A 22,464-nucleotide genomic window follows, 5' to 3' on the forward strand; every position below is an offset into this window, starting at 1 on the left:
CTGATTGGGTTGCCAAGCACCGGGTACGAACCGTTCTATCGTCATCACCTTCCTTAATACCATCCTTCCGCTAGGTCGGATAGCTTCAGCTAGCAGGGCAGCCGCTTCTGTCACTTGTTGTTGAGGCACGGCAGCTGGATTCTCGGGAATGGGCTGCTCTTGCGCTTGGTCTTCTTGCTGTATGGCTTCGTGGGCTATCTCCCTGAGGCGCCGGGATGCTTGTTCTGCGGATTCGTCTCGCAAAGGGGCTAACTCGTCCGTGCAAGTAAACCGCCTACCGAATTCCCTCGCTTCCCCGGTTGTAAGCTTCGGCGACAAAAAGTTTACGTACCGGACGTCTATGTATGATAGCAGGGGGCTGTCAACTATCAGTGCCTGTTTGAAGGGCTGCCAAGTAGAGTAAACCGGCTCCACTCCGAGGATCAAGTGCGAGGCCCGGAGTTGTCCGTCCCAATGCACGTATATCTTGGAATGGAGGACAAAGTTTAAATCTTTGGCGTGGACGGTTCTGAGGTCCTGCACAAACACTTTGCCGTCTGCAAAAGAACAGGTGACACATTAGTCTCTAATAATAAAATTTCTTTACTCAATAAGAAGAAAGAAGAGGTGGAGGGAAGCAATTATATAAAGGGGATGGCACGAACCCACTTCACGCCGTGTAAGGGGGCAAGGGATCTCCCCGGCAAACCAATTGCCGCGCACCCTAACGAACTCCCCAGCGGAGTTCCTGTTCGAATCAGGTAGGCATGATATTAGCCGTACCCGTGCATCTCTTGTCTTTAAGTAATAATTGGTGGCTTTGCTCCCACAGAGGCTATACATTTGGTTAATGTCATGGTGGTCTAACTGTAAGTTAAAGGTGTGGTTCAACTTACTGACACAACTAACTACCAGGTAAAAATTGGGGGGAAGCTGGTCAGGGCACAGCCCATAGTAAGTGAGTGTGTTTATCAAGAGGGGATCTACGGGGAACCTGACCCCACCTTCTAAAATGGACATCAAAGGAAAGAAGGTTGTACCCTGCCCTCGGTGGAGTTCAATATCACTCTCATGGCAGTAAGCCACATCCACGTCACTAGGAATGTTAAATTTATTCCTAAAGGTGGCCAAAGCAGCCGGGGATTCTAGAAGGTAAGAGTAACCCATCTATAACGCCTAAAACTACAAAAGTGAACTCAAAGAAATAAAGCTGAAGGAACAGGAAGGGGAAGAAAAACTTACTTTGGGTTCTAAGGAGGAAAAGAACACTGGGCAAGCAAGCGCACAGAAATGTGGTCGGCAGAGAGAAAGCACTAAAGATCAGAGGCAAAGGGAAAATGGAATGGTGTTCAGAGGGGGACTATTTATAGAGCCAAAAAGAAATGGGGGAAGAAGAAACGCTTAATCAAGCAATAAATGGGCACAGTTTACGAGCGACCCAGCGAATGCCAAGCGTAACCGATTCGCGCGCTGCTTCGGTTCACGAACCGTCAGGCAATAATGACGACTGCGCCTGGCGTCGCGAAACGGCGCGTCTTTTGAGATGAATATTAATATGAAGTGACAGTCAGAAGTCCCAGTTTAGAAGATTCCCGAGGTCAATAGGCCCAGGCAGCTCCTTGATTCTTCTCGGCGACCGAGTATGAATCAAGGGGGGGCTATTGTACGGCACCGAGATTCCAAAGCCCATATTGGCCTTGGGCCCAAATCCATCTAGGCCCCGGGCCCAAGCCCATACCGGCTTTGGGCGCAGGCCCAGTAGAAAGGTCCAGTTATCCTGCGCCCTTCTTGAAGCTTCCTTAATGCACAGACAAGTGTAGGGCATTGAGTTTCAATAGGTGATCGGTCGGACGCTCCCGGTCAAGTATACGAACCGTTCCCGGGAAAATGTGGTGTGCACAGTAAACCGAGCTGCCGAACATAATCAGTCCAGCTGAAACCAAGTTCCAAGATCAATAAATGCAGCACCGCCCTCTCACCTAAACATCCACTTTAATCAAATAATATTGGACTTTCAGTAGCACTAACGATGGCTGTAATCATAATCTCCCCACTGACCTTGGCTATAAATAGAAGAAAGTTGGGAGAAGAAGGGGTTCAGAAAATTGGAGAGAAAATAGTCAAGTGAGTGAATACCAACTGGGCGTTGCTTTGAGTCTCTCTGCCAAGAACGACCCATAGTAGGAAATCCTCAACCCCACTACAAATAAATTGTGAGCCCAAGTGATCTAAGGCCCAAAAGTCTTATACTTGGTTCCTACAAAAACTTTTAACTCTGAAAATAAATCTAAACCATCAATATCATAATAAACATCAAATCTGAGAAAAGATTCAAGTTTAAACAGTATTTTTGCAAACTATCATAAGCACAGAGTACAAACGGATCACTCCTCAAATCAGAGGAAGCATTTGCTACCAACAAAAGGATTTAATAATAGAACTAGTGGAGAGAAAAAATGAGAAAGGCAAAGAGCAAGAGCTAAGAGATAGAGGTGGAGAGCAAAAGTGAGAGAGAGAAAAGGTATGAGTAAATTTTAGGGATTTGAGATTTTTGATTTGTTTTGATTTGAGATTGCTTTTTAGGTGATAGGCCAAGAATGTGTTAACCCCTTTTGGTAAATTAATCAATTAATTATCCAAGTGAATTAATTAGATTCAATTATATGCAATAAGTGTGGTAACACAAACAAATCACCAACAAAGTTAAATGCAGCGGAAAATAAATTTGACATTGATGATTTGTTTACGAATGGAGAAAATCACTAAGGCAAAACCCCACTGGGTGAATTTAAGGTCACCACTCCCAAGAATCCACTATAATCAAAACAAACTGTTACAAGTAAAAAAAATCTCAGTACTTAATACCAACCTATAGTTGACCCCTTACCCCAATACGCAATTGGACTTGTAATATAGCGGCAATCTCTCCTTTTAATGCACAACTCCCAGTACATGACTAACCAATAATGCATGAATCCCAGTACGTGACTGACACATCAACTTGAAAAGACGTTGACTACAAAGTTCTTTAGTTCATCCAACAATGAAGATCAAGAAGCTCCTTGGTTACAAAACCCTTGACGCAAAAATGTAGTAACTTCTAAAGAAAATATGATGAACTAGGACAAATTGTCTCTAGTCACAATATGTGATGGCCCTTAAAATAATCATTCTACATGTCTAGGGTTGTGAGAAAAGAAACCCTACACAAATACTCAAGGATATGCGTGAAATCAGATCTGAAAATTCTAATTTCGTAATTCTTGACAGATACAGCTTCTGTTGAGTTTCTGTCGAGCTTCAACATTAAATCCCGATAGAAAGGCTTCTGTCGAGTTTTAATAAACAACACTTCTTCACTTATTTCTTAGTCAGACTTGCATGGCTTCAATACTAAACTTGAACACTTGTTTCTTGAAGTACTAAACCCATCCTAGATTTACCCAATTATAAGTAGAGTGCATTTTGTCAAAGGATTAGTCAATTTACATCACATATGTTTCTAACACTTTCCACATATGTCCTAACAGTGGGTAATTTTTTAGACTGGATTTGCATTTTATCCCGTTGAATTCTGATTTGTTAAGAGGTTAAGGATGATATTTTTAGGATAATTGATTTTTTTTAGATCAAAATTTTTTTTCAGTTACCAATATTTACAAGGATATTCAAAATTTTTTGTTCTTTGGTCACAATGATGTATCAGATTTTTTGGAGTTTCTTCTTAAACTAATTTTTTTTTTTTACTACCTTTGTTTTCAAAATTTTGAAGCCCCCTTTTACTTGGGGGCTTAAGAAAAAGCCTAATCTATATATATAATAATAGGAAAAACTGAAGAAAAAAAAATCCAATTAGATTTCAAATTGGAATTAAATTAAAGTCTAATTTTACACCATGTGTCCCATCTAATCTAAATTTTTAAATTTTTGTGCCAAGTGAGTTAATTTAATGTAAAAATTAGATTTCAATTAGAATTTAATTTTGTACCATGTGTCCCATTCAATCTAAGTTTTTTTTTTTTTTTTAGTGTCAAATGAGTTAATTTAGTGTAAAAAAACGAGGAGTCCAATATAAGTAAACCATAAAAATATAATTTTTGAATGATTTTATATTTATGAGCCTTTTTTTTTGTATAACTAAAAACAATTCAAGTTTTTAAGTCGTGTGTGTGTGTGTGTGTGTGTGTGTGTGTGTGTGTCCCATCTAATCTAAGTTTTTTTAAAATTTGTGTCAAATGAGTTAATTTAGTATAAAAAACAAGGAGTCCAATATAAGTAAACCATAAAAAATATAATTTTTGAATGATTTTATATTTATGAGCCTTTTTTTTTTATAACTAAAAACAATTCAAGTTTATAAATCATATATATATATATATATATATATTAATAGCCAAAACAAGGAGAAAATCCAATTAAATTCTAAATTAAAGTCTAATTTTGCTCCACATGTCTCATCTAATTTTTAAATTTGTGTTTCAAGTGAATTATTAGGTGCAAAAATTAAAAAGTCTAAATTCAATTAGATTCTAAATCAATCAATCAATCAATATATATTGATGAAGTGCAAATCGTCAGTCTTGTAGGTTCATCCAGATGGAGCCGTATCTTCGTCGGTGTCACTGTGAAACTAGTAAGGTAGCTCCCTTAAGGTGGACACCGGTGTGGTGCCTGCCACAACGTCTCCGATGCCAAAGTCAGTATAAGAGAACTTTGAGGAAATAACAAAGTATCAGAATAACTAGAAATGCTTTTAGGTGTGTTTGTGTACCTTGTGTTGGTGTTGTGAGGGCTTTATATATGCTCCCACAGCCCCTAGCCGTTGTGGTTGTTAATGTGGTTTTAATGTCTCTTTTGGTAACGTCTCATGCTTAGTAATGTGTGCCTTAATGAGGCATCCAACGGTCTGTACAGCTAGTCTTGTAACCGCTCGGGACATTATTGGATGTATTGAATGGTTTTGTTACCTTCGTCAGTGATATGGACATGTGGTTAGTTCGTCTCAGAGGACAGCCTCGTCGGTCTCGATGAGGTTGTCCAAGAAAGGTGAGTTCGTCAGTCCCATCAGATGGTGAGTTCGTCAGTCCCATCAAAGGGTGAGTTCGTCAGTCCCATCAGATGCCCCCCAGGTTCTGTGGTCGTCGTGACGTATTATGACGACCACCAGAAGATGAAAGGTTTCCTGATCAGACATGGCTCTTAGAGGCAGAGAACTCAAAGTTGAAAAAAGACTTGATTATCGCCATGGACGAGGCCAACACACTAAAGGAGAAGATCAAGGTCATCGCTGTTAAGGCCGTTAAGACTTTTTAGCAGACTGAAGATCTGTTACGATACCTCGTCAAGCACCCAACTGGAGCGAATCTGGGGAACCTTGATCTTGAGGACGTAGACAAAGAAATCTTGAGGACGTCAGTAACTTAGATCCGTCTAGGCGGAATCTTGTTACTTAACCAGTTTTTTTGTGACTTACACCCATTGAAGGGATCTTGTCATTTTTGGTTTTGTCATTAACTTACATCCATCCAGGTGGAATCTTGTTACTTAGCCATTTTTGGCTTCGTCAGTAACTTACATCCGTTCAGGCGGAATCTTGTTACTTAGCCAGTTTTGGCTTCGTTAGTAACTTACATCTGTCCAAGCGGAATCTTGTTACTTAGCCAGTTTTTTTGTGACTTACACCCATTGAAGGGATCTTGTCATTTTTGGCTTCGTCAGTAACTTACATCCGTCTAGGCGGAATCTTGATACTTAGCCAGTTTTGGCTTCATCAGTAACTTACATCCGTCTAAGCGGAATCTTGTTACTTAGCCAGTTTTGGCTTCGTCAGTAACTTACATCCGTCCAGGCAGAATCTTGTTACTTAGCCAGTTTTTTTGTGACTTACACCCATTGAAGGGATCTTGTCATTTTTGGCTTCGTCAGTAACTTACATCCGTCCAGGTGGAATCTTGTTACTTAGCCAATTTTAGCTTCGTCAGTAACTTACATCTGTCCAGGCGGAATCTTGTTACTTAACCAGTTTTGGCTTCGTCAGTAACTTACATCCGTCCAGGTGGAATCTTGTTACTTAGCCAGTTTTGGCTTCATCAGTAACTTACATCCGTCTAGGCGGAATCTTGTTACTTAGCCAGTTTTTTTGTGACTTACACCCATTGAAGGGATCTTGTCATTTTTCGCTTTGTCAGTATCTTACATCTGTCCAGGCAGAATCTTGTTACTTAGCCAGTTTTGGCTTCGTCAGTAACTTACATCCGTCTAGGCGGAATCTTGTTACTTAGCCAGTTTTTGTTTTTTAAGCTGCTCGGTTTGCTCGCGCTAAGTCATTGGCTGAATAGTTTTTTTTATTGCTTTCAAAAATGAATACAACTGTTTGTTACATCTATTGATGGTACTTCTTCAAGTGCCCAATGTTCCCTGGTTGTGGTAGTTTTTGCCCGTCTATGGTCTCCAAGTGATAACTACCTTGTCTGGAGTAATGGGCGACCCGGTAGGGTCCTTCCCAGGTTGGGCCGAGTTTCCCTTGGGTAGGGTCTTTTCCACATCCTTTATCGCGGCTAAAGCATATTCAGCGTTCATGTACTTCTGTGCCTTCAGGAGCATCTCTGCCATTGTCTTTGGTGGATTCTTCGCAAGTGAAGCCAGGAGATCTCTGGATCTCAGTCCTACTTTGAAGGTCATCAGTTGCACCTTGTCATCAGCTTCGTCCACCTCTAGAGTCTCCCGAGTAAAGCGTTTCATGTACGACCTTAGGGTTTCCTTCTCTCCCTGTCTAATGGTGAGTAAGTGGTCTGCCGGCCTCTTTGGACGCTGCCCCCCTATGAAATGACGCAAGAAGGCATTGTTCAATTGCTCAAAGTTGTCCACGGACGATGTCGGCAACTTTGTGAACCATTCCCTTGTAGCTCTTTTGAGAGTGGTGGGAAAAGAACGACACAATATCTCGTCGGGTGGCTGTTGAAGACCTAGCGTCGTCTTGAAGGTATTAAGGTGATCTTGAGGGTCTCTGAGTCCGTCGAACGACTCAAGCTGAGGTAAACGAAACTTTGACGACACGGGCATTGAAGTACCGCCGCGGTGAAGGGTGAATCCGTGGCCCTTACCATTCTGTCTACGCTTCAGTCTGTCTTCTCCTTGAAGGCGTTTCTCAGTTGGTCCATCTCCTTCCTCATCTCTCGAAGAAGGTCTGAATTCTGTTCGTCTAGAGTAATTGGTCTTTGATGAATGCTCCTTCTATGGCTGTCCCCTTCTCCTTCCACGTTATCCTTGGATCGATTCTCCTCATGTTGAGCCTGCTGAACCTGTTGAAGCCGTAGCTTCATTTCCTGATTTTGTTTAGTGAGTTCTTCAATGGTGGCTGCAAGAGCTTGAAATTGCTGGGTCAAGGCTGCGGAATCTGGATTGGGTTTCATCTGAACGTAGAAGTTGATGGAAACTATGTTTTCAAATATGAATCTGAAAATATCGTTCCCACAGACGGCCCCAAACTGATGAAGTGCAAATCGTCAGTCTTGTAGGTTCGTCCAGATGGAGCCGTATCTTCATCGGTGTCACTGTGAAACTGGTAAGGTAGCTCCCTTAAGGTGGACACCGATGTGGTGCCTGCCACAACGTCTCCGATACCAAAGTCAGTATAAGAGAACTTAGAGGAAATAACAAAGTAACAGAATAACTAGAAATGCTTTTAGGTGTGTCTGTGTACCTTGTGTTGGTGTTGTGAGGGCTTTATATATGCTCCCACGGCCCTTAGCCATTGTGGTTTTAATGTCTCTTTTGGTAACGTCTCATGCTTAGTAATGTGTGCCTTAATGAGGCATCCAACGGTCTGTACAGCTGGTCTTGTAACCGTTCGGGACATTATTGGCTATATTGAATGGTTTTGTTACCTTCGTCAGTGATATGGACATGTGGTTAGTTCGTCTCAGAGGACAGCCTCGTTGGTCTCGATGAGGTCGTCCAAGAAAGGTGAGTTCGTCAGTCCCATCATATATATATATATATATATATATAAAAGCAGAAAACTCATGTGGAAAAGTATGAGGTTTTACCAAATGACACATTGTATGATATTCTTTTTATTTAGGTTTCCACCTCATCTACATTTAGCATTTATGTCAAACTATTAAGTAATGGCAAATGCATTTATTTCAATTTTTTTTTTTTTTAATAATGCTAGAAATACAAACTATTTTACAAAGTGCTTATGCGGTGAGTGATTATTGGTAAATGAAAATGTGATATTAATGGTGGGCCTAAATAAAAACCAATAAGAGGTTGACTATATCAACATTTTGTAAAAATATTGTAAAATAGTTTGTAACTGTAGCATTACACTTTTTCTTTTTCTTTTTAATGGGAAAAGACAAAAATTTGTATACATTTACAACTTATTGCTTTGAATAGATACGGCTGGATCTAAAAGTCATGAGAAATGTAGGAATTAAGAAAACTTTTCAATTTTCTGCATAAGACAAATTGTAATGCAGAATTGCAAGAGTCAGATTCAATGAATTAAGTAAATATTATTTGTCTCCACATTTGTCCAATATAAATCCCCATTTCTATTGGACTTAAAAATTAAACTTCCATAATATTAATTTCTGAGAGGTATGTTAATTTTCAAAATATTATGCTCGTCTTAAATATTTTGTTTAGATTTTATGTTTACATTTTTATTTATGTAGCATTGCAATGTATTTAGGCTTATTTTTTCATATTATGTGCTAATTTATATTTTTGATTTTTTGTATGATGCATATACTTGGTAAGGATTTGTTTTTGGCTGCATTTAGTTCAATTAAAATTTGGAGATTAAATTGTGATATTATTTCATCACTATAACATTATTTTTTATGTTGTTGTATCATGAAAGTCTAGAAGTTTTTATAGCTAATTGATATATAAAGTATAAATCATACAAGAAAGACACCTAGGAACCAACAAATTTGTAGTTGACAATGTGAACTGTGTGATTTGGTAACATTCCTTGGTTGCATGAATTAGAGGAATTTTCCTCCAATGTATTTAGTTTAAATTTAGTTTTAGTAGAAAACTTCATAGATTAATTGTGACTAACAATAATAGTATTCATGAAATCAATGAGACATAAATAATTTGTTACAAAATTTATCAAAATGCACCGTGCATCACGCAGGATTTTGGCTAGCTGAATTTTAATTGGAGTTCAATTTTGCACATGTACTCCATCTAATTTTTTAATTTGTGTGGCAAGTAAATTATTGAATGCAAAAACAGAAGTCGAAATCTAATTAGATTCTAAATTATATATATGTAATTGTGATTATTTTTAAATGTATCCGTGCATATGCATGGGGTTACACCAGGGACGGACCTAGTAGGGGGCCTAGGCCCCCCTGTCCTTATGTGAAAAAATAAAATAGTAGGTTTAAGCCCAAAAATTATCTTAAAATTCAAAGTGATTTACTTACCAACCCCCCTAAAATTTTGGGAAAAAAATAACTTTAGACCTCGAATAGTTTCACACTTTCAACCCAAAGAGAAAATTTTGATATAAAGAACACAGAATAAAAAATAAAATTTGGCCATTCATTGAGTTGTTGACCCATAGCTCCTCCAAAATAAGCAACAAAATAATTTTAATAAATTCAAACAATCACAGAGGGATAAATAGAAAAAATAAACCAAATCTTTTCTATTTAGAACTCTTAAATCAAGAGATTCAAGACTCCTCCGAATAAAAATTGAAAAAAAAAAAAAACTCATCTATATATATATATATATATATTGTAAGGACTCAATTTGTAACGACTCAAAATGATACTGGATTCGCACGTAAAATGGCCCAAACAATATCATTTGTAGAGCGTGGGTTTGAAAGGCTAGGTCTTGGTCACCGGACAGTGGTTAGTCATGGTGTTTATATAGAATTAAACCGTGTTCGCTCGAGGAGTATTTCTCCTTGAGGCGGTCTGGGAGGCTCTGGTTCTTGGCCTTTTTTCCCAGCCCCTTTGGCGGATTGCTTGCTTCTCCTTTTATATTAGCCCGTACCCTTTATCCTACGTCAACGTGTAGGATCGACTTTCCAGGACTAATACTTGTCGCATCAGCCCATACCCAAAGTGGTTGGGGGTGGTTGTAAAAGCTGAAGAGCATGGTTCTGTCAGGTGCAGAGTATTCAATGGCAGTAATGGCAGCTTTCCCTTTGCCCTTGGCCGTTATACTATCCAGCATCCCCCTCTCTATTGACATAGATATTTTAGATTTTTTCCAAAATTGTTCCTATACCGTTCTTGCCCTTTCTTTCAGTAGGACCTTGAGAATGCTAAGGACATAATCATCCTCGGCTATGTCTCAAGACCACTTAGACTTTTATTATACGTCCTCGGCTATATCCCTCCTCGGCTTGAGTCTTGGGCCCCAATGTAAAAATGGGCTAGGGCCATAAATTATTGGGCTCCACAATAGCCCCTCAAAATCCTGCTGTCCGACCTCTTGGTCGGAGAGGAGGGTTTTGGTGATGCCAAGCCTTTATTGCAGTTCGTTTAGTTCTGCCCTTCATTAATGTTGGTGTCTCTTCATCTGCTTAGGAAATGCGCCGGGTTACGAGACATTCCTTTAGATTTACACACGATGCGCCCCTGCCGTTTCAGTGTACGAGGCGCGTCTTTAATAAATTTCCTTTACGAGGCCAATCAAATCTAACAGTTATAGATGACATTGGGGAGTTGAACAGACACTATATCGTTTGCAGCTCTTCTTGGAAATCTGTACGGATTAAATGCCACTGAATCTACCTTCCATATAAGAAGCCAGATGAGAGGGTACTTCCTTTGCATAAAGACCCTTTAACGTTTCTAAAGCCTTAAACCTCAAGCTGCGCTCAAAGTTTTCCTTATCAGCACATTCAAATTTTATAGTGTGATATGTCTGAGGTAGAAATGGGGGTAAAGAGACCACATCCTTTCCAAAAGCACCGTATCCCTCCGAAGCTTAAGATGGCTCGGTCAGGACAGGGTTGGCAGAGACTCAAGATAGCTTAAGATGGCTCGGTCAGGACAGGGTTGGCAGAGACTCAAGATATTTCTCATCCTCCTTCAGCCAAAATCCGAAGCAGGAGCTAACCGCACTAAGCTTTTGGTGCAATTGAGTTGGGGTTGCCCATCATCAGTACCATCCGCTCTCCTATAAGCATAGCTAAAATGGCACCAGCGTGTTAGGAGTCAGGGCTAATGCAGGGACTAAGTATCCCTGCTTCTTCCTCTCTTCCTTCACTGGTGCCCTTCTTCTTTCCCATCACCAAATCCATCCTGGTGCTTTTCCTTCTTCCTCTTCTTCTCCTCATCCATCAAAAGAGGTCCTCCTCTTAATATGGTAGCTACTAGTGCAGAATTTAGCGAGACTTCTTATTTTTGTTGTTTGTTTGTTTTTGTTGTTGTTGTTGTTGTTGTTTTTTTTTTTTTTTTTTTTTTTTTTTTTCTAGTTCTGGTAATTTGTTTCCTATATAGGCTTGTTTAAGCCCTTCATTGTACGCTGTACTACTTGTTTATATTAATAAAAGTTGCCCTTGTTTTATTCTATGTATTCTTTCTTCCCTGCAATGGTTATGCCGTGAATGGACGTACTACTGTACGACTTCTTTTCATTTTTATACTCTGAACGATGCTTAGAGCCAAAATCCCTGTTAATAAAGAGACTTTACTCTGCGCTTATTGAAACTATCTAGCATAATAATGCCGACCTGAACAAATGATACTTTGGGCAGAAACCCTTACTAAGAAAAAAGGAAAAGATGTTATGATGAGCTTATTAGAGCTGTCTGGCATAATAATGCCGACCTGAGAAAACGATACTTAGGGCCGAAACCCTTATTAAGAAAAAAGATGTCGTTATGAACTTATTGAAGCTATCTTGCACAATAAGACCGACCTGAAAAAGGGTTGTATATCCCATACTGCACGAGATGACGACTGAATGCTCGGTGCTTTGTAGGAAGTAATCATCCGAGGATATGCAACCCAAAATGAACAGCCCCTGCGGGTCGCTGAGTAATAAAGCGTTTCGCCATCCTCCTAATGACCTCCGTAGCCTTAGTCTTTTCTGGTACTTGGTCCGAGGACTTAGCGACTTAGAATTCTCCTTAAATAGCTAATTTTTCCATAGGTTTGAGTCCGAGGACCATGCAATACCTTGGTTCTGTCCAAAACTTGACTTTTAAGTAGTTTGTTTCCCCCAGGTTTGAGGTTTGAGTCCCCATAGGTTTGAGTCCGACCATGCAATACCTTGGTTCTGTCCAAAACTTGACTTTTAAGTAGTTGGTTTCCCCATAGGTTTGAGTCCGAAAACCATGCAATACCTTGGTTCTGTCCAAAACTTAGCTTTTTTAAGTAGTTGGTTTCCCCATAGGTTTGAGTCTGAGGACCATGCAATACCTTGGTTCTGTCCAAAACTTAGCTTTTTTAAGTAGTTGGTTTCCCTATAGGTTTGAGTCCAAGGACCATGCAATACCTTGGTTCTGTCCAAAACTTGACTTGTTTAAGTAGTTGGTTTCCCCATAGATTTGAGTCCGAGGATCATGCAAGACCTTGGTTCTATCCAAAACTGAGCTTGTTTAAGTAGTTGGTTTCCCCATAGGTTTGAGTTCGAGGACCATGCAATACCTTGGTTCTGTCCAAAACTTGACTTGTTTAAATAGTTGGTTTCCCCATAGGTTTGAGTCCGAGGACCATGCAAGACCTTGGTTCTGTCCAAAACTTAGCTTGTTTAAGTAGTTAGTTTCCCCATAGGTTTGAGTCTGAGAACCATGCAATACCTTGGTTCTATCCAAAACTTAGCTTGTTTAAGTAATTGGTTTCCTCATAGGTTTGAGTCTGAGGACCATGCAAGACCTTGGTTCTGTCCAAAACTTGACTTGTTTAAGTAGTTGGTTTCTCCATAGGTTTGAGTCCGAGGACCATGCAAGACCTTGGTTCTGTCCAAAAATTAGCTTGTTTAAGTAGTTGGTTTCCCTATAGGTTTGAGTCTGAGAACCATGCAATACCTTAGTTCTGTCCAAAACTTAGCTTATTTAAGTAGTTGGTTTTCCCATAGGTTTGAATCTGAGGACCATGCAATACCTTGGTTCTGTTCAAAACTTAGCTTTTTTAAGTAGTTGGTTTCCCCATAGGTTTGAGTCCGAGGACCATGCAATACCTTGGTTCTGTCCAAAACTTGACTTGTTTAAGTAGTTGGTTTCCCCATAGGTTTGAGTCCGAGAACTATGCAATACCTTGGTTCTGTGCAAAACTTGACTTTTAAGTGGGGGAATCAAACCCTCGGCTATGGCGTGGATCATTGGTTTAGGGGGATTAGCTCTTCGGCCAAGCCCCTAGAACCATCCGCGCTACTGACACTTCGAAGCATAGCCCCTAGTGAAGAAACGTAGCCCCTAGTGGAACTTTACGCTAAAACACTACAACCGGCTATTGGAAATGACGGGGGGACTGTCTCAACCTACCGCTTGTGCCAACACACAAGCCTTTCCCATAGACGACGCCAATTGTAAGGACTCAATTTGTAACGACCCAAAATGCACTGGATTCGCATGTAAAAGGGTCCAAACAATATCATTTGTAGAGCGTGGGTTTGAAAGGTTAGGCCTTGGTCACCGGACAGTGGTTAGTCATGGTGTTTATATAGAATTAAACCGTGTTCGCTCGAGGAGTATTTCTCCTTGAGGCGGTCTGGGAGGCTATGGTTCTTGGCCTTTTTTCCCAGCCCCTTTGGCGGATTGCTTACTTTTCCTTTTATATTAGCCCGTACCCTTTATCCTACGTCCACGTGTAGGATCGACTTTTCAGGACTGATACTTGTCCCATCAGCCCATACCCAAAGTGGTTGGGGGTGGTTGTAAAAGCTGAAGAGCATGGTTCTGTCAGGTGCAGAGTATTCAATGGCAGTAATGGCAGCTTTCCCTTTGCCCTTGGCCGTTATACTATCCAGCATCCCCCTCTCTATTGACATAGATATTTTAGATTTTTTCCAAAATTGTTCCTATACCGTTCTTGCCCTTTCTTTCCGTAGGACCTTGGGAATGCCGAGGACATAATCATCCTCGGCTATGTCTCAAGACCACTTAGACTTTTATTATACGTCCTCGGCTATATCCCTCCTCGGCTCGGGCCTTGGGCCCCAATGTAAAAATGGGCCAGGGCCACAAATTATTGGGCCCCACATATATAATTCAAACAAACAATCCCATCCTTCTCCCATCGCCACTTGCTGCAAAGAGCTCCATCAAGTTGAAGATTTGACTAGCCAACTAGGGACAATCAGCACAAATCTAGCCTCAAGGCCCTCTACGACTCCACTACTGTATTTATCTCTCTTTGCATCCCTCTCTCTATTTGTATATTCAAATGTGTTCACTTTAAGTGTAAGACTCAATTGCTCTTTGTTTTGGTAAAGTGATGGAAAACTATAGTAACTAATAAAACAGTAATATAAAATAGGATTGTTAATTATATTATTATTTTATTGATTGATTGATAACACCTTAAAATGTATACTTCTATATATTTATGTGGACATTATCTCCTTAAAATATATGCTTAATTTGTATAATTAAGTCATGATTTGCATTAGTCCCTATTATTTATCTTTACATAATTTCTTGAATAAAATGCTATTCATTGTGTGTAATTTTTTACTTTCAGGAAATTGTGTGAAAAAGATGAGTTTACAGGAATTTGTGAGAGAATAGAGGCCAAACTAGAATTAAAGTGGAGCAAAATGACCATACTTAAATGTCTAAAGAGGTGTAGCCGGAGTGCTTGAATCGTCTATAATGATTGGAAGCTTCAAATAAGGAAAAAAATCAAAGAGGCAAAATCTGAAAAGGAAAAATCTGATTTGAGCACTGATCAATATTTTGGGCATATCTCTCTCCTCAAAAATCCAATTGACTCAAGGCCAGATTGGTTGGAACCATGACTTAAATATCTACAACTTTCCAGTTTTGAGTTTTTCGAAATTCTCAATTTTTAAAGGCCGAAATTAACTCACAAGTTACTGCTATAAACCTGAACGAAAATTAAAATAGTAAAAGTATTATTTTTTTTTTACACTTTTTACGCTAGGGTTTGGAAGGGAGGCTGGGTAAAACGAATTTTGGAGAGAAAACCTTGTATTTTCCTTTCTTTAATGGCAGCCTAAACTCTTTGCTAGGGCTAGGGGATATGTTTCTTCTATACGGTATGAATATTCAATGTGATTCTCTCTAAGATTTTAGAAAATAATATATTTGATTGTTCAATTAGATTTCTTTTGATGTATTAGTTCTTCCATGACTTCAATAAGTTCAATCATGTTTTTCTTATTGCTTAGATGAATTTCTAATAGTTTCAAATAAAGATCACGTTTTAAAGTGAATGGGTTTTTCTGAAAACTATTCTAACTGCATTATTAATCAAGGTTATCATGCATTCTTGAATTGTCTCAATTCAACTGAATCATAAGTATTTAATTGTATAAGAACAATTAATTATGAAATATATATTTTCTTAGATCACAAAGAATTTCATATTGATATAGGGAAACACCCCGATGCCCTAATATTTATATTATTGACTTAAATTAGTTGTCAATGTTATTCTTGTTTACAATTACCAAGCAAAAATTGTTCTTCATCTTCACCAAAAGTTTTTTTTTTTTTTTTTTTATTGCTTAGATGAATTTCTAATAGTTTCAAATAAAGATCACGTTTTAAAGTGAATGGGTTTTTCTGAAAACTATTCTAACTGCATCATTAATCAAGGTTATCATGCATTCTTGAATTGTCTCAGTTCAACTGAATCATAAGTATTTAATTGTATAAGAACAATTAATTATGAAATATATATTTTCTTAGATCACAAAGAATTTCATATTGATATAGGGAAACACCCGATGCCCTAGTATTTATATTATTGACTTAAATTGGTTATCAATGTTATTCTTGTTTACAATTACCAAGCAAAAATTGTTCTTCATCTTCACCAAAAGTTTTTTTTTTTTTTTAATTACATTGTCTTTGAATTTGCTCCGCTCCTTGTGGTTCGACCGCAGTACTCTGAGAATTATATTGCTACGATCACTTGGGATTGAGCAAGCATTGATATTTTTCATTAATGAATATAAGTTGATATGTTGATACGTGTAGTTCAATCAAGCAAAATAAGATCACTGTGTAGTACTGTAGAGGACTAGTAGCTATATTGTTAACTTGTGAGTAATCATCAATTTGCTTTATATTCAACTTAATTAATTTTTATGTCTACATTGCAATTTCAATGTAAACTTATATGACAGACATACAAAAAGTAATAAATATTGTACATATTTGTAAAGAAATGGTAAATATTGTATATTTTTTACAAATGTATACAATATTTGCCATTTTTACATTATATGTACAATGTAAAAGAAGAATTTTCCTTTTTTTTTTTTTTTTTTTTAGAATACTAAGTATTTTTTAACACACACACAAGGAGAGGGGAAAGTTTTAAAAAAAAAAACTTACAATGGTGTATATCTAAAATAGTCTAACTCTTGGATACACAGTACAGGTTTTAAACCTCTTTAACTCATACTTATTTTCCAATGTAGGATTAACCCATTATTTTTTCTTTTGAAAATACTAAGTATTTTTAACACACACACATGGGGAGAGGGGAGAAAGTTTTTTGAAGAAATTTACAGTAGCAAAAATCCAAAAATGACCTATCTCTTTGATACACAACACAAGTTTTAAACCTCTTTAAAAAATATTCTTCCCTCTCCCTGTGCGTGTGTTAAAAATACTTAGTATTCTCCTATATTTTAAATTAATAATGTTTCTATAATAATAGTATTTGCTTGAGCAATTAAATTAAGACATTTACTCATTCTTATAGACTTTTTATTAATTTTGTAGAATAAAGTATTTTTTTGTCATGATTTTTTTTTTAAGTTAAAAATTTTTATTATCTTTGGCTTGACCTCCTATAAAACATTTTTTACTTTGCCACTAATTATATAAATACTTATTTGAAATTTGATTTTTTACGCATACTTTGCCCTCCTAACTTCAAATTCTCCTTCTCAAAAAAAAAAACCTTCAAATTCTGGGTCGTTCCCAGTTGGCATAATGGAAGGCGGCCTAATTGATAGTCAATTAACATGCATTTCGGGATAGACATCAACGTCAACATCTAGACCACGTGGTAAATTTTTTTTTTAATTATGGAGTGGTTGAGAGGAATATTACATATTGACCCCCATTTCTGCCTCATCAGTTATTAGCTAACACAGAAACCACTTTTTTGATTGCGAAAACCAGCTCTGGTTCATGAAAAACATGGCTCAAACAAGTGGCACAGAAGGAAGCCTTGTTTTGATTCCTATACTTCTTCTACCTCTCGTTCTTCTCATCCTCAGGCATTTCAAAATTTTATCTTCACCATTTAAGTCCCCAATAGTTCCACCAGGTCCATATCCATGGCCAATCCTAGGCAACATTCTCCAACTGGGAAACAAGCCCCACGTCACTCTAACCCAACTTGCAAAAAACTATGGTCCACTCATCTCATTGAGGCTTGGAACTAAACTCATGGTAGTGGGATCATCACCTGATGTTGCCAAGGAAATTCTCAAGACACATGATAGAGTCTTATCCGGCCGCCATGTTCCTAATGTGTTCTCATACATGAGGTCAGAACTCGACAATTTATCACTTGGATGGTCTCTTGAGTGCAGTGGTCGATGGAAGTTTTTACGTACTCTTTGCCGAGCGGAACTGTTCTCAGGCAAAGCCTTGGAGTCTCAAGCATGTTTACAAGAGAAAAAGGTGAAGGAAATGGTGGAACTATTAGGCACAGTGGAAGGTAAGGTGGTCAATATTGGAGAAGTGATATTTGCTACTGTGTTTAACATGTTAAGTAATGTTCTTTTATCAAGTGATTTTATCAGCTTGAAGGATGAAACTGTGGGCGGAGGGTTGAAGGAACTCATAAGGAAACTCATGGAGTTGTGTTCTGCCCCAAATGTATCCGATTTTTTCCCAATTTTAGGTGGATTTGATCTTCAAGGTCAAACAAAGAAGACCCTGGATTTAATTGGGAGGATCAGTTTTACATGGGCAGGTATCATCAAAGAAAGAAGAGAGAGAAAAGGAAGTATTGTTCTGCAAGAACAAGACTTCTTGGATGTTATGATTGACAATAATTTTACAGACAAGCAAATCAATCAATTGCTCCTGGTTTGATCTCTCTCTCTCTCTCTCTCTCTCTCTCTCTCTCTATATATATATATATAAACTATGTGTTTATGTAGTTGTGCCCATAATACATATTTCATATTATCAAAATAAAGAAATCAAACATAATCAAATTAAGAGCATAATTTAAGTACATAAAGTTTAAATATGTAATTTGAATCCTCAAAATATAATGAAAATAAATAAATAAATCAGTATGAAAATGTTAAAGAATATAGCAATATACATGTGAAGTTGTATACATATCTCACTGTTGAATGCTTTTAAAAAAATACGTAGAATTCTACTCTTCTTCCACTCTTATTTTAAGTAGCTAAATTTTGAGTTTATACAAAAACTTCAAGAGATGAAAGAGAAATGTCAGCGGAAACTTTAAAATTTGTAGATTTTAAGTGCTCAATAATGCTATAGTTCTAACTTTTTTCAAAATAAAATTCACAATTGTTGGAGTGGTTGACTACGAGTGATGGAGAAAAAATAATAGATTTATGAGTATCAGTTGTGTTCACTATTCACAATTATTAACTACTTTAACAATTGTGAAACTTGTTTGTGAAAAAAGTTGTGCGCTTAAAATTAGTGTTTGTATACAGAGTAAGTCTAGTACAACAATTAGTTTCACAATTTTACTACAACTTTGTCACGTGGCAACTAGTAAGTGGTAGAATCATAGACCCACCATTTTATTTTTACAATTTACAACTCGTCATGAGGGCAAGTTGTGACAAAAATTGTGAAATTTATTGTGATAATAGACTTAAGTGTGCGTTTATTTCCACTTTCTTGAGCCAAAACACGCTTTTTTTGTTTTTACTGAAATTTTAAAATAAGCGTTTTAGTAACGTATTACTCTTGTATACAAAAATATGGAAAATTATTGAATACTCCAAGAGTATAATAAATACGTACTCCCCCTCTCATATAAATTGTGGATCCCACCATAAATTTAATTAGTGAGACCAACGATTATATGAGAGTAAGAAGTATATATTTATGGTATTCTAGAAATATTCAATAATTACCCCAAAAATATAACAGTTTTTTTTATAATTATATTGTGGGCCCTGCTAATACTTCCACGAAAGAGAGTAAAGTCAACACAAACACTTATTTTTTTTATATGAAAAAAATATATCTTTACGTGGGACCCACATATCACCATCATTTGTTTAGGAAAAGACAAAATGTGGTTGTTAAGGCCCTATTTGGTATGGCAACTCAAACACATGTTTTCAGTTTTTAAACAACATTACACGTATTTTCATACGCTTTTTTACTCACATGTATTTCCACACATGTTTTCAAACAACAAAATACATGTTTTTAAGTACATATATCAAACACCCCCTAAGTTGCTTTATTTTATGGAAGTGAATTCATTAATGTCAGAGGGGCAAAATAGTAAAATGCTTCTAATACCCACCGACTCCGCCAGTGCTTCCAAGTATCAGGACACATTGAGTCCTTGATTTTGGTCTCTTTCTTACTTAGCCAACCTTTTGCCTTTTCTAATTTGTTTGTGGAAATTTATTAGGTAGTTTGGGAGATATTTCCTCTCTCATTTGTATGGAGGTGGGCACCGTGGTAGGTGAGACCCATTCCTATGTGAGAGGGAGAGAATATACCTTCAAAGTATCCAATAAGAGAGATGTTATGTCTACAACATTTTTACAACAAATCACAGGTAGTTAGTTGTTATTGATTCAAATTTCAAACTAATGTTAAGATTACTTTTTTGTTCCAACAATAACAACTAGTAACAACTTGCTACTTAGGATTTGTTGTAAAAATGTTGTAGACATATCATTTCTCATCCAATAATAACCCGTTATTTATTACCGTGCACATAATTTAAGGATTATTTATGGTCAATATCATAATTAACTAGTCATTTTACTTTGTTCTCTTTCTTGAGTCTCTGCTTGGTTATTCACTAGCTTTGCTTCTTTATTTGCATTGACAAACCAATTGATAAGCATACATATATTCTAGAGATGGCACTTAATTTTATCATGTATTGGCAGGAGCTCTTTTCTGCTGGTACAGACACTAGTAGTTCAACAATTGAATGGGCAATGGCAGAACTAATTAAGAATCCAGAATCCATGAAAAAAGTTCAAGAAGAACTTGCGAGAGAAATCAAACAAGATGTGGTAAAGGAATTCCATCTACCTCAGCTAAACTATCTACAGGCATCTGTTAAAGAAACCCTTAGGTTGCACCCTCCTGCACCATTACTACTACCTCACCGTGCTATTGAATCATACCAAGTGACAAGCTACACTATTCCAAAGGATTCTCAAGTTCTAGTGAATGTTTGGGCAATTGGGCGAGACCCCATGTACTGGGAAGACCCTTCAGTGTTCAAACCAGAGCGCTTCCTCAACTCAGCTCTGGATTTCAAAGGGAACGATTTTGAATTTTTACCCTTCAGTGCAGGAAGGAGAATCTGCCCTGGTCTACCAATGGCTACGAAAGTAGTACCCTTAGTTCTTGCTTCATTAATTCATAACTTTGATTGGTCTCTTCCTCATGGATATGATCATAAGAAACTAGACATGAATGAGAAATTTGGTGTAACTTTGCAGAAAGAACAGCCTTTATACCTCATTCCTAAAGTTAGAAAGTAAAGAAAACTATCATTCAAGTTTCCTCATCATGTGTACTCTTCAACTTTCTCTGGTAATAAACATGTAGTCTATATGACTTAGGTCATATGTCACTAAGTTATCATTTGACTGTATCTTTATAAAGCTGGTTTATTTTGTTTCAAGTTCTTTAAAAGTTGAAAATTAATTTAGGTTTTCAATGTGATTGCCTTAATGCACCACCTTATGTAAGGCTGTAAATGAACCAAGCCGATTATGAACAACTCGGGCTCGGCTCAATAAAAAACTTGTTCATATTTGTTTGTTTATAAATAAACCAAACTTGAGTCTTAGTTTTAGGCTCATTTAATATACAAGCTGAGCCCAAGCAAAAAAATTTGTTCATAAACAAGCTTGTGAGCTATTAAGCTTGATACATAACAATTCAAGAAAAAGCTCATTTATAAGTTTATATGTGTTAACTAAATATACTCATTACACATATTTTAATAATGACATGGCCAACATGGGACTACTACCCATTACCTTAATTTGGGTTTGACTTACCTTCAGTACTTTTTTAACTGTAATTTTCTTTTATTTTAATGAGAAACTACCACATCATTTAATAACTAAATAAAATGTGAAGATTAAAGCTCACTACCCCTTACTATTTAGTATTTAAAACAAAATGAGATCTCCAGTTAAAAAAGTACTGGAGGTAAGTCAAACCCTTTTTTCTTTCCCTCTAAATTGATCAAAAACCATTTTAGACTATAGTTACATTTAGAAATAAATTAATTAATTAAGTAGGCCACATATGATCATTCCCTAACTATCAATCATCTAAAGTAAAGTTATGAAACATGTTAGTATTTTCTCATTCATAATAGTTACAAACAAGTATTTTTCTAGTTCATCACCATCTAACGTGAATGTAAAAATTGTATTTTAAACAATTTCTAACGCTATAGACAAAGAATGATAAATGAATGAATTTAATTATGTAAATTTTTAATTTGAATAATGGTTAATCATTAGTAGGACCAGATGCATGATAAAATGAGTATGCTATTATTTTTTCTCTTAATTTTAGAAATTTAAACATTTAATAATGTAATTGTTTTAGATCTCAAGCTCAAAAACTTGACTTGAGCTCAAGTTTGAGCTTGATATTAAGCTTGAGCTTGGCTTGACTAATTAATCAAGCCAAGCCAAGCCAAGCTAAGCCAAGCTCAAACTTTTTAACTTTCCCATGAGCTCAAGTTCAAATACTATTTTTAGGCTTGTCACTAGTTCGAGCCAAGCTTGAACATGCGTTACTCGACAAAGTTCAGCTCGCTTACTGCCCTACTCATGAGATCCTTATGCCTATAGTTCTTGTATACTAAAAACAGGTCTGAAGCTGCGCTGCGAACAATGCTAATATACTGCTAAAATAATTCCCATCAGCACCTATTATGCTATTGGATAGACTATGTATCATGTGAATGAATTTTGCATCACATTTTCACTAATACAATTTTCCTTTTACTCCCCCTCTTGTCTATCTAAAATACTCATTTTAAGAGGTCTTGTGAGAACCATAGCCATTAGGTAGAATTCAGAAACTGAACTGCAAACAATCTTGAACCTCATGTAACATCA

The 22,464-nt window shown here is 37.1% G+C and overlaps 2 protein-coding genes across 2 annotated transcripts; one reads left to right on the plus strand and one right to left on the minus strand.

Moving 5' to 3' along the window:
- Window positions 1-6,420: 6,420 nt before the first annotated feature.
- LOC115970312 lies at window positions 6,421-7,041 on the minus strand. The gene has a single exon (XM_031089964.1). The coding sequence runs from the start codon at window positions 7,039-7,041 to the stop codon at window positions 6,421-6,423; it is 621 nt and encodes a 206-aa protein (XP_030945824.1).
- Window positions 7,042-17,268: 10,227 nt separating this feature from the next.
- LOC115971584 ((S)-N-methylcoclaurine 3'-hydroxylase isozyme 1-like) lies at window positions 17,269-20,894 on the plus strand. Its single transcript, XM_031091585.1, has 2 exons — window positions 17,269-18,211; window positions 20,254-20,894. The coding sequence occupies exons 1-2, from the start codon at window positions 17,303-17,305 to the stop codon at window positions 20,857-20,859; spliced, it is 1,515 nt and encodes a 504-aa protein (XP_030947445.1). The 5' UTR covers window positions 17,269-17,302; the 3' UTR covers window positions 20,860-20,894.
- The last annotated feature ends 1,570 nt before the right edge of the window (window positions 20,895-22,464 follow it).

Source organism: Quercus lobata, chromosome 12 (genome assembly GCF_001633185.2).
Source record: "Quercus lobata isolate SW786 chromosome 12, ValleyOak3.0 Primary Assembly, whole genome shotgun sequence".
In the NCBI taxonomy this organism is placed as follows: Eukaryota; Viridiplantae; Streptophyta; class Magnoliopsida; order Fagales; family Fagaceae; genus Quercus; species Quercus lobata.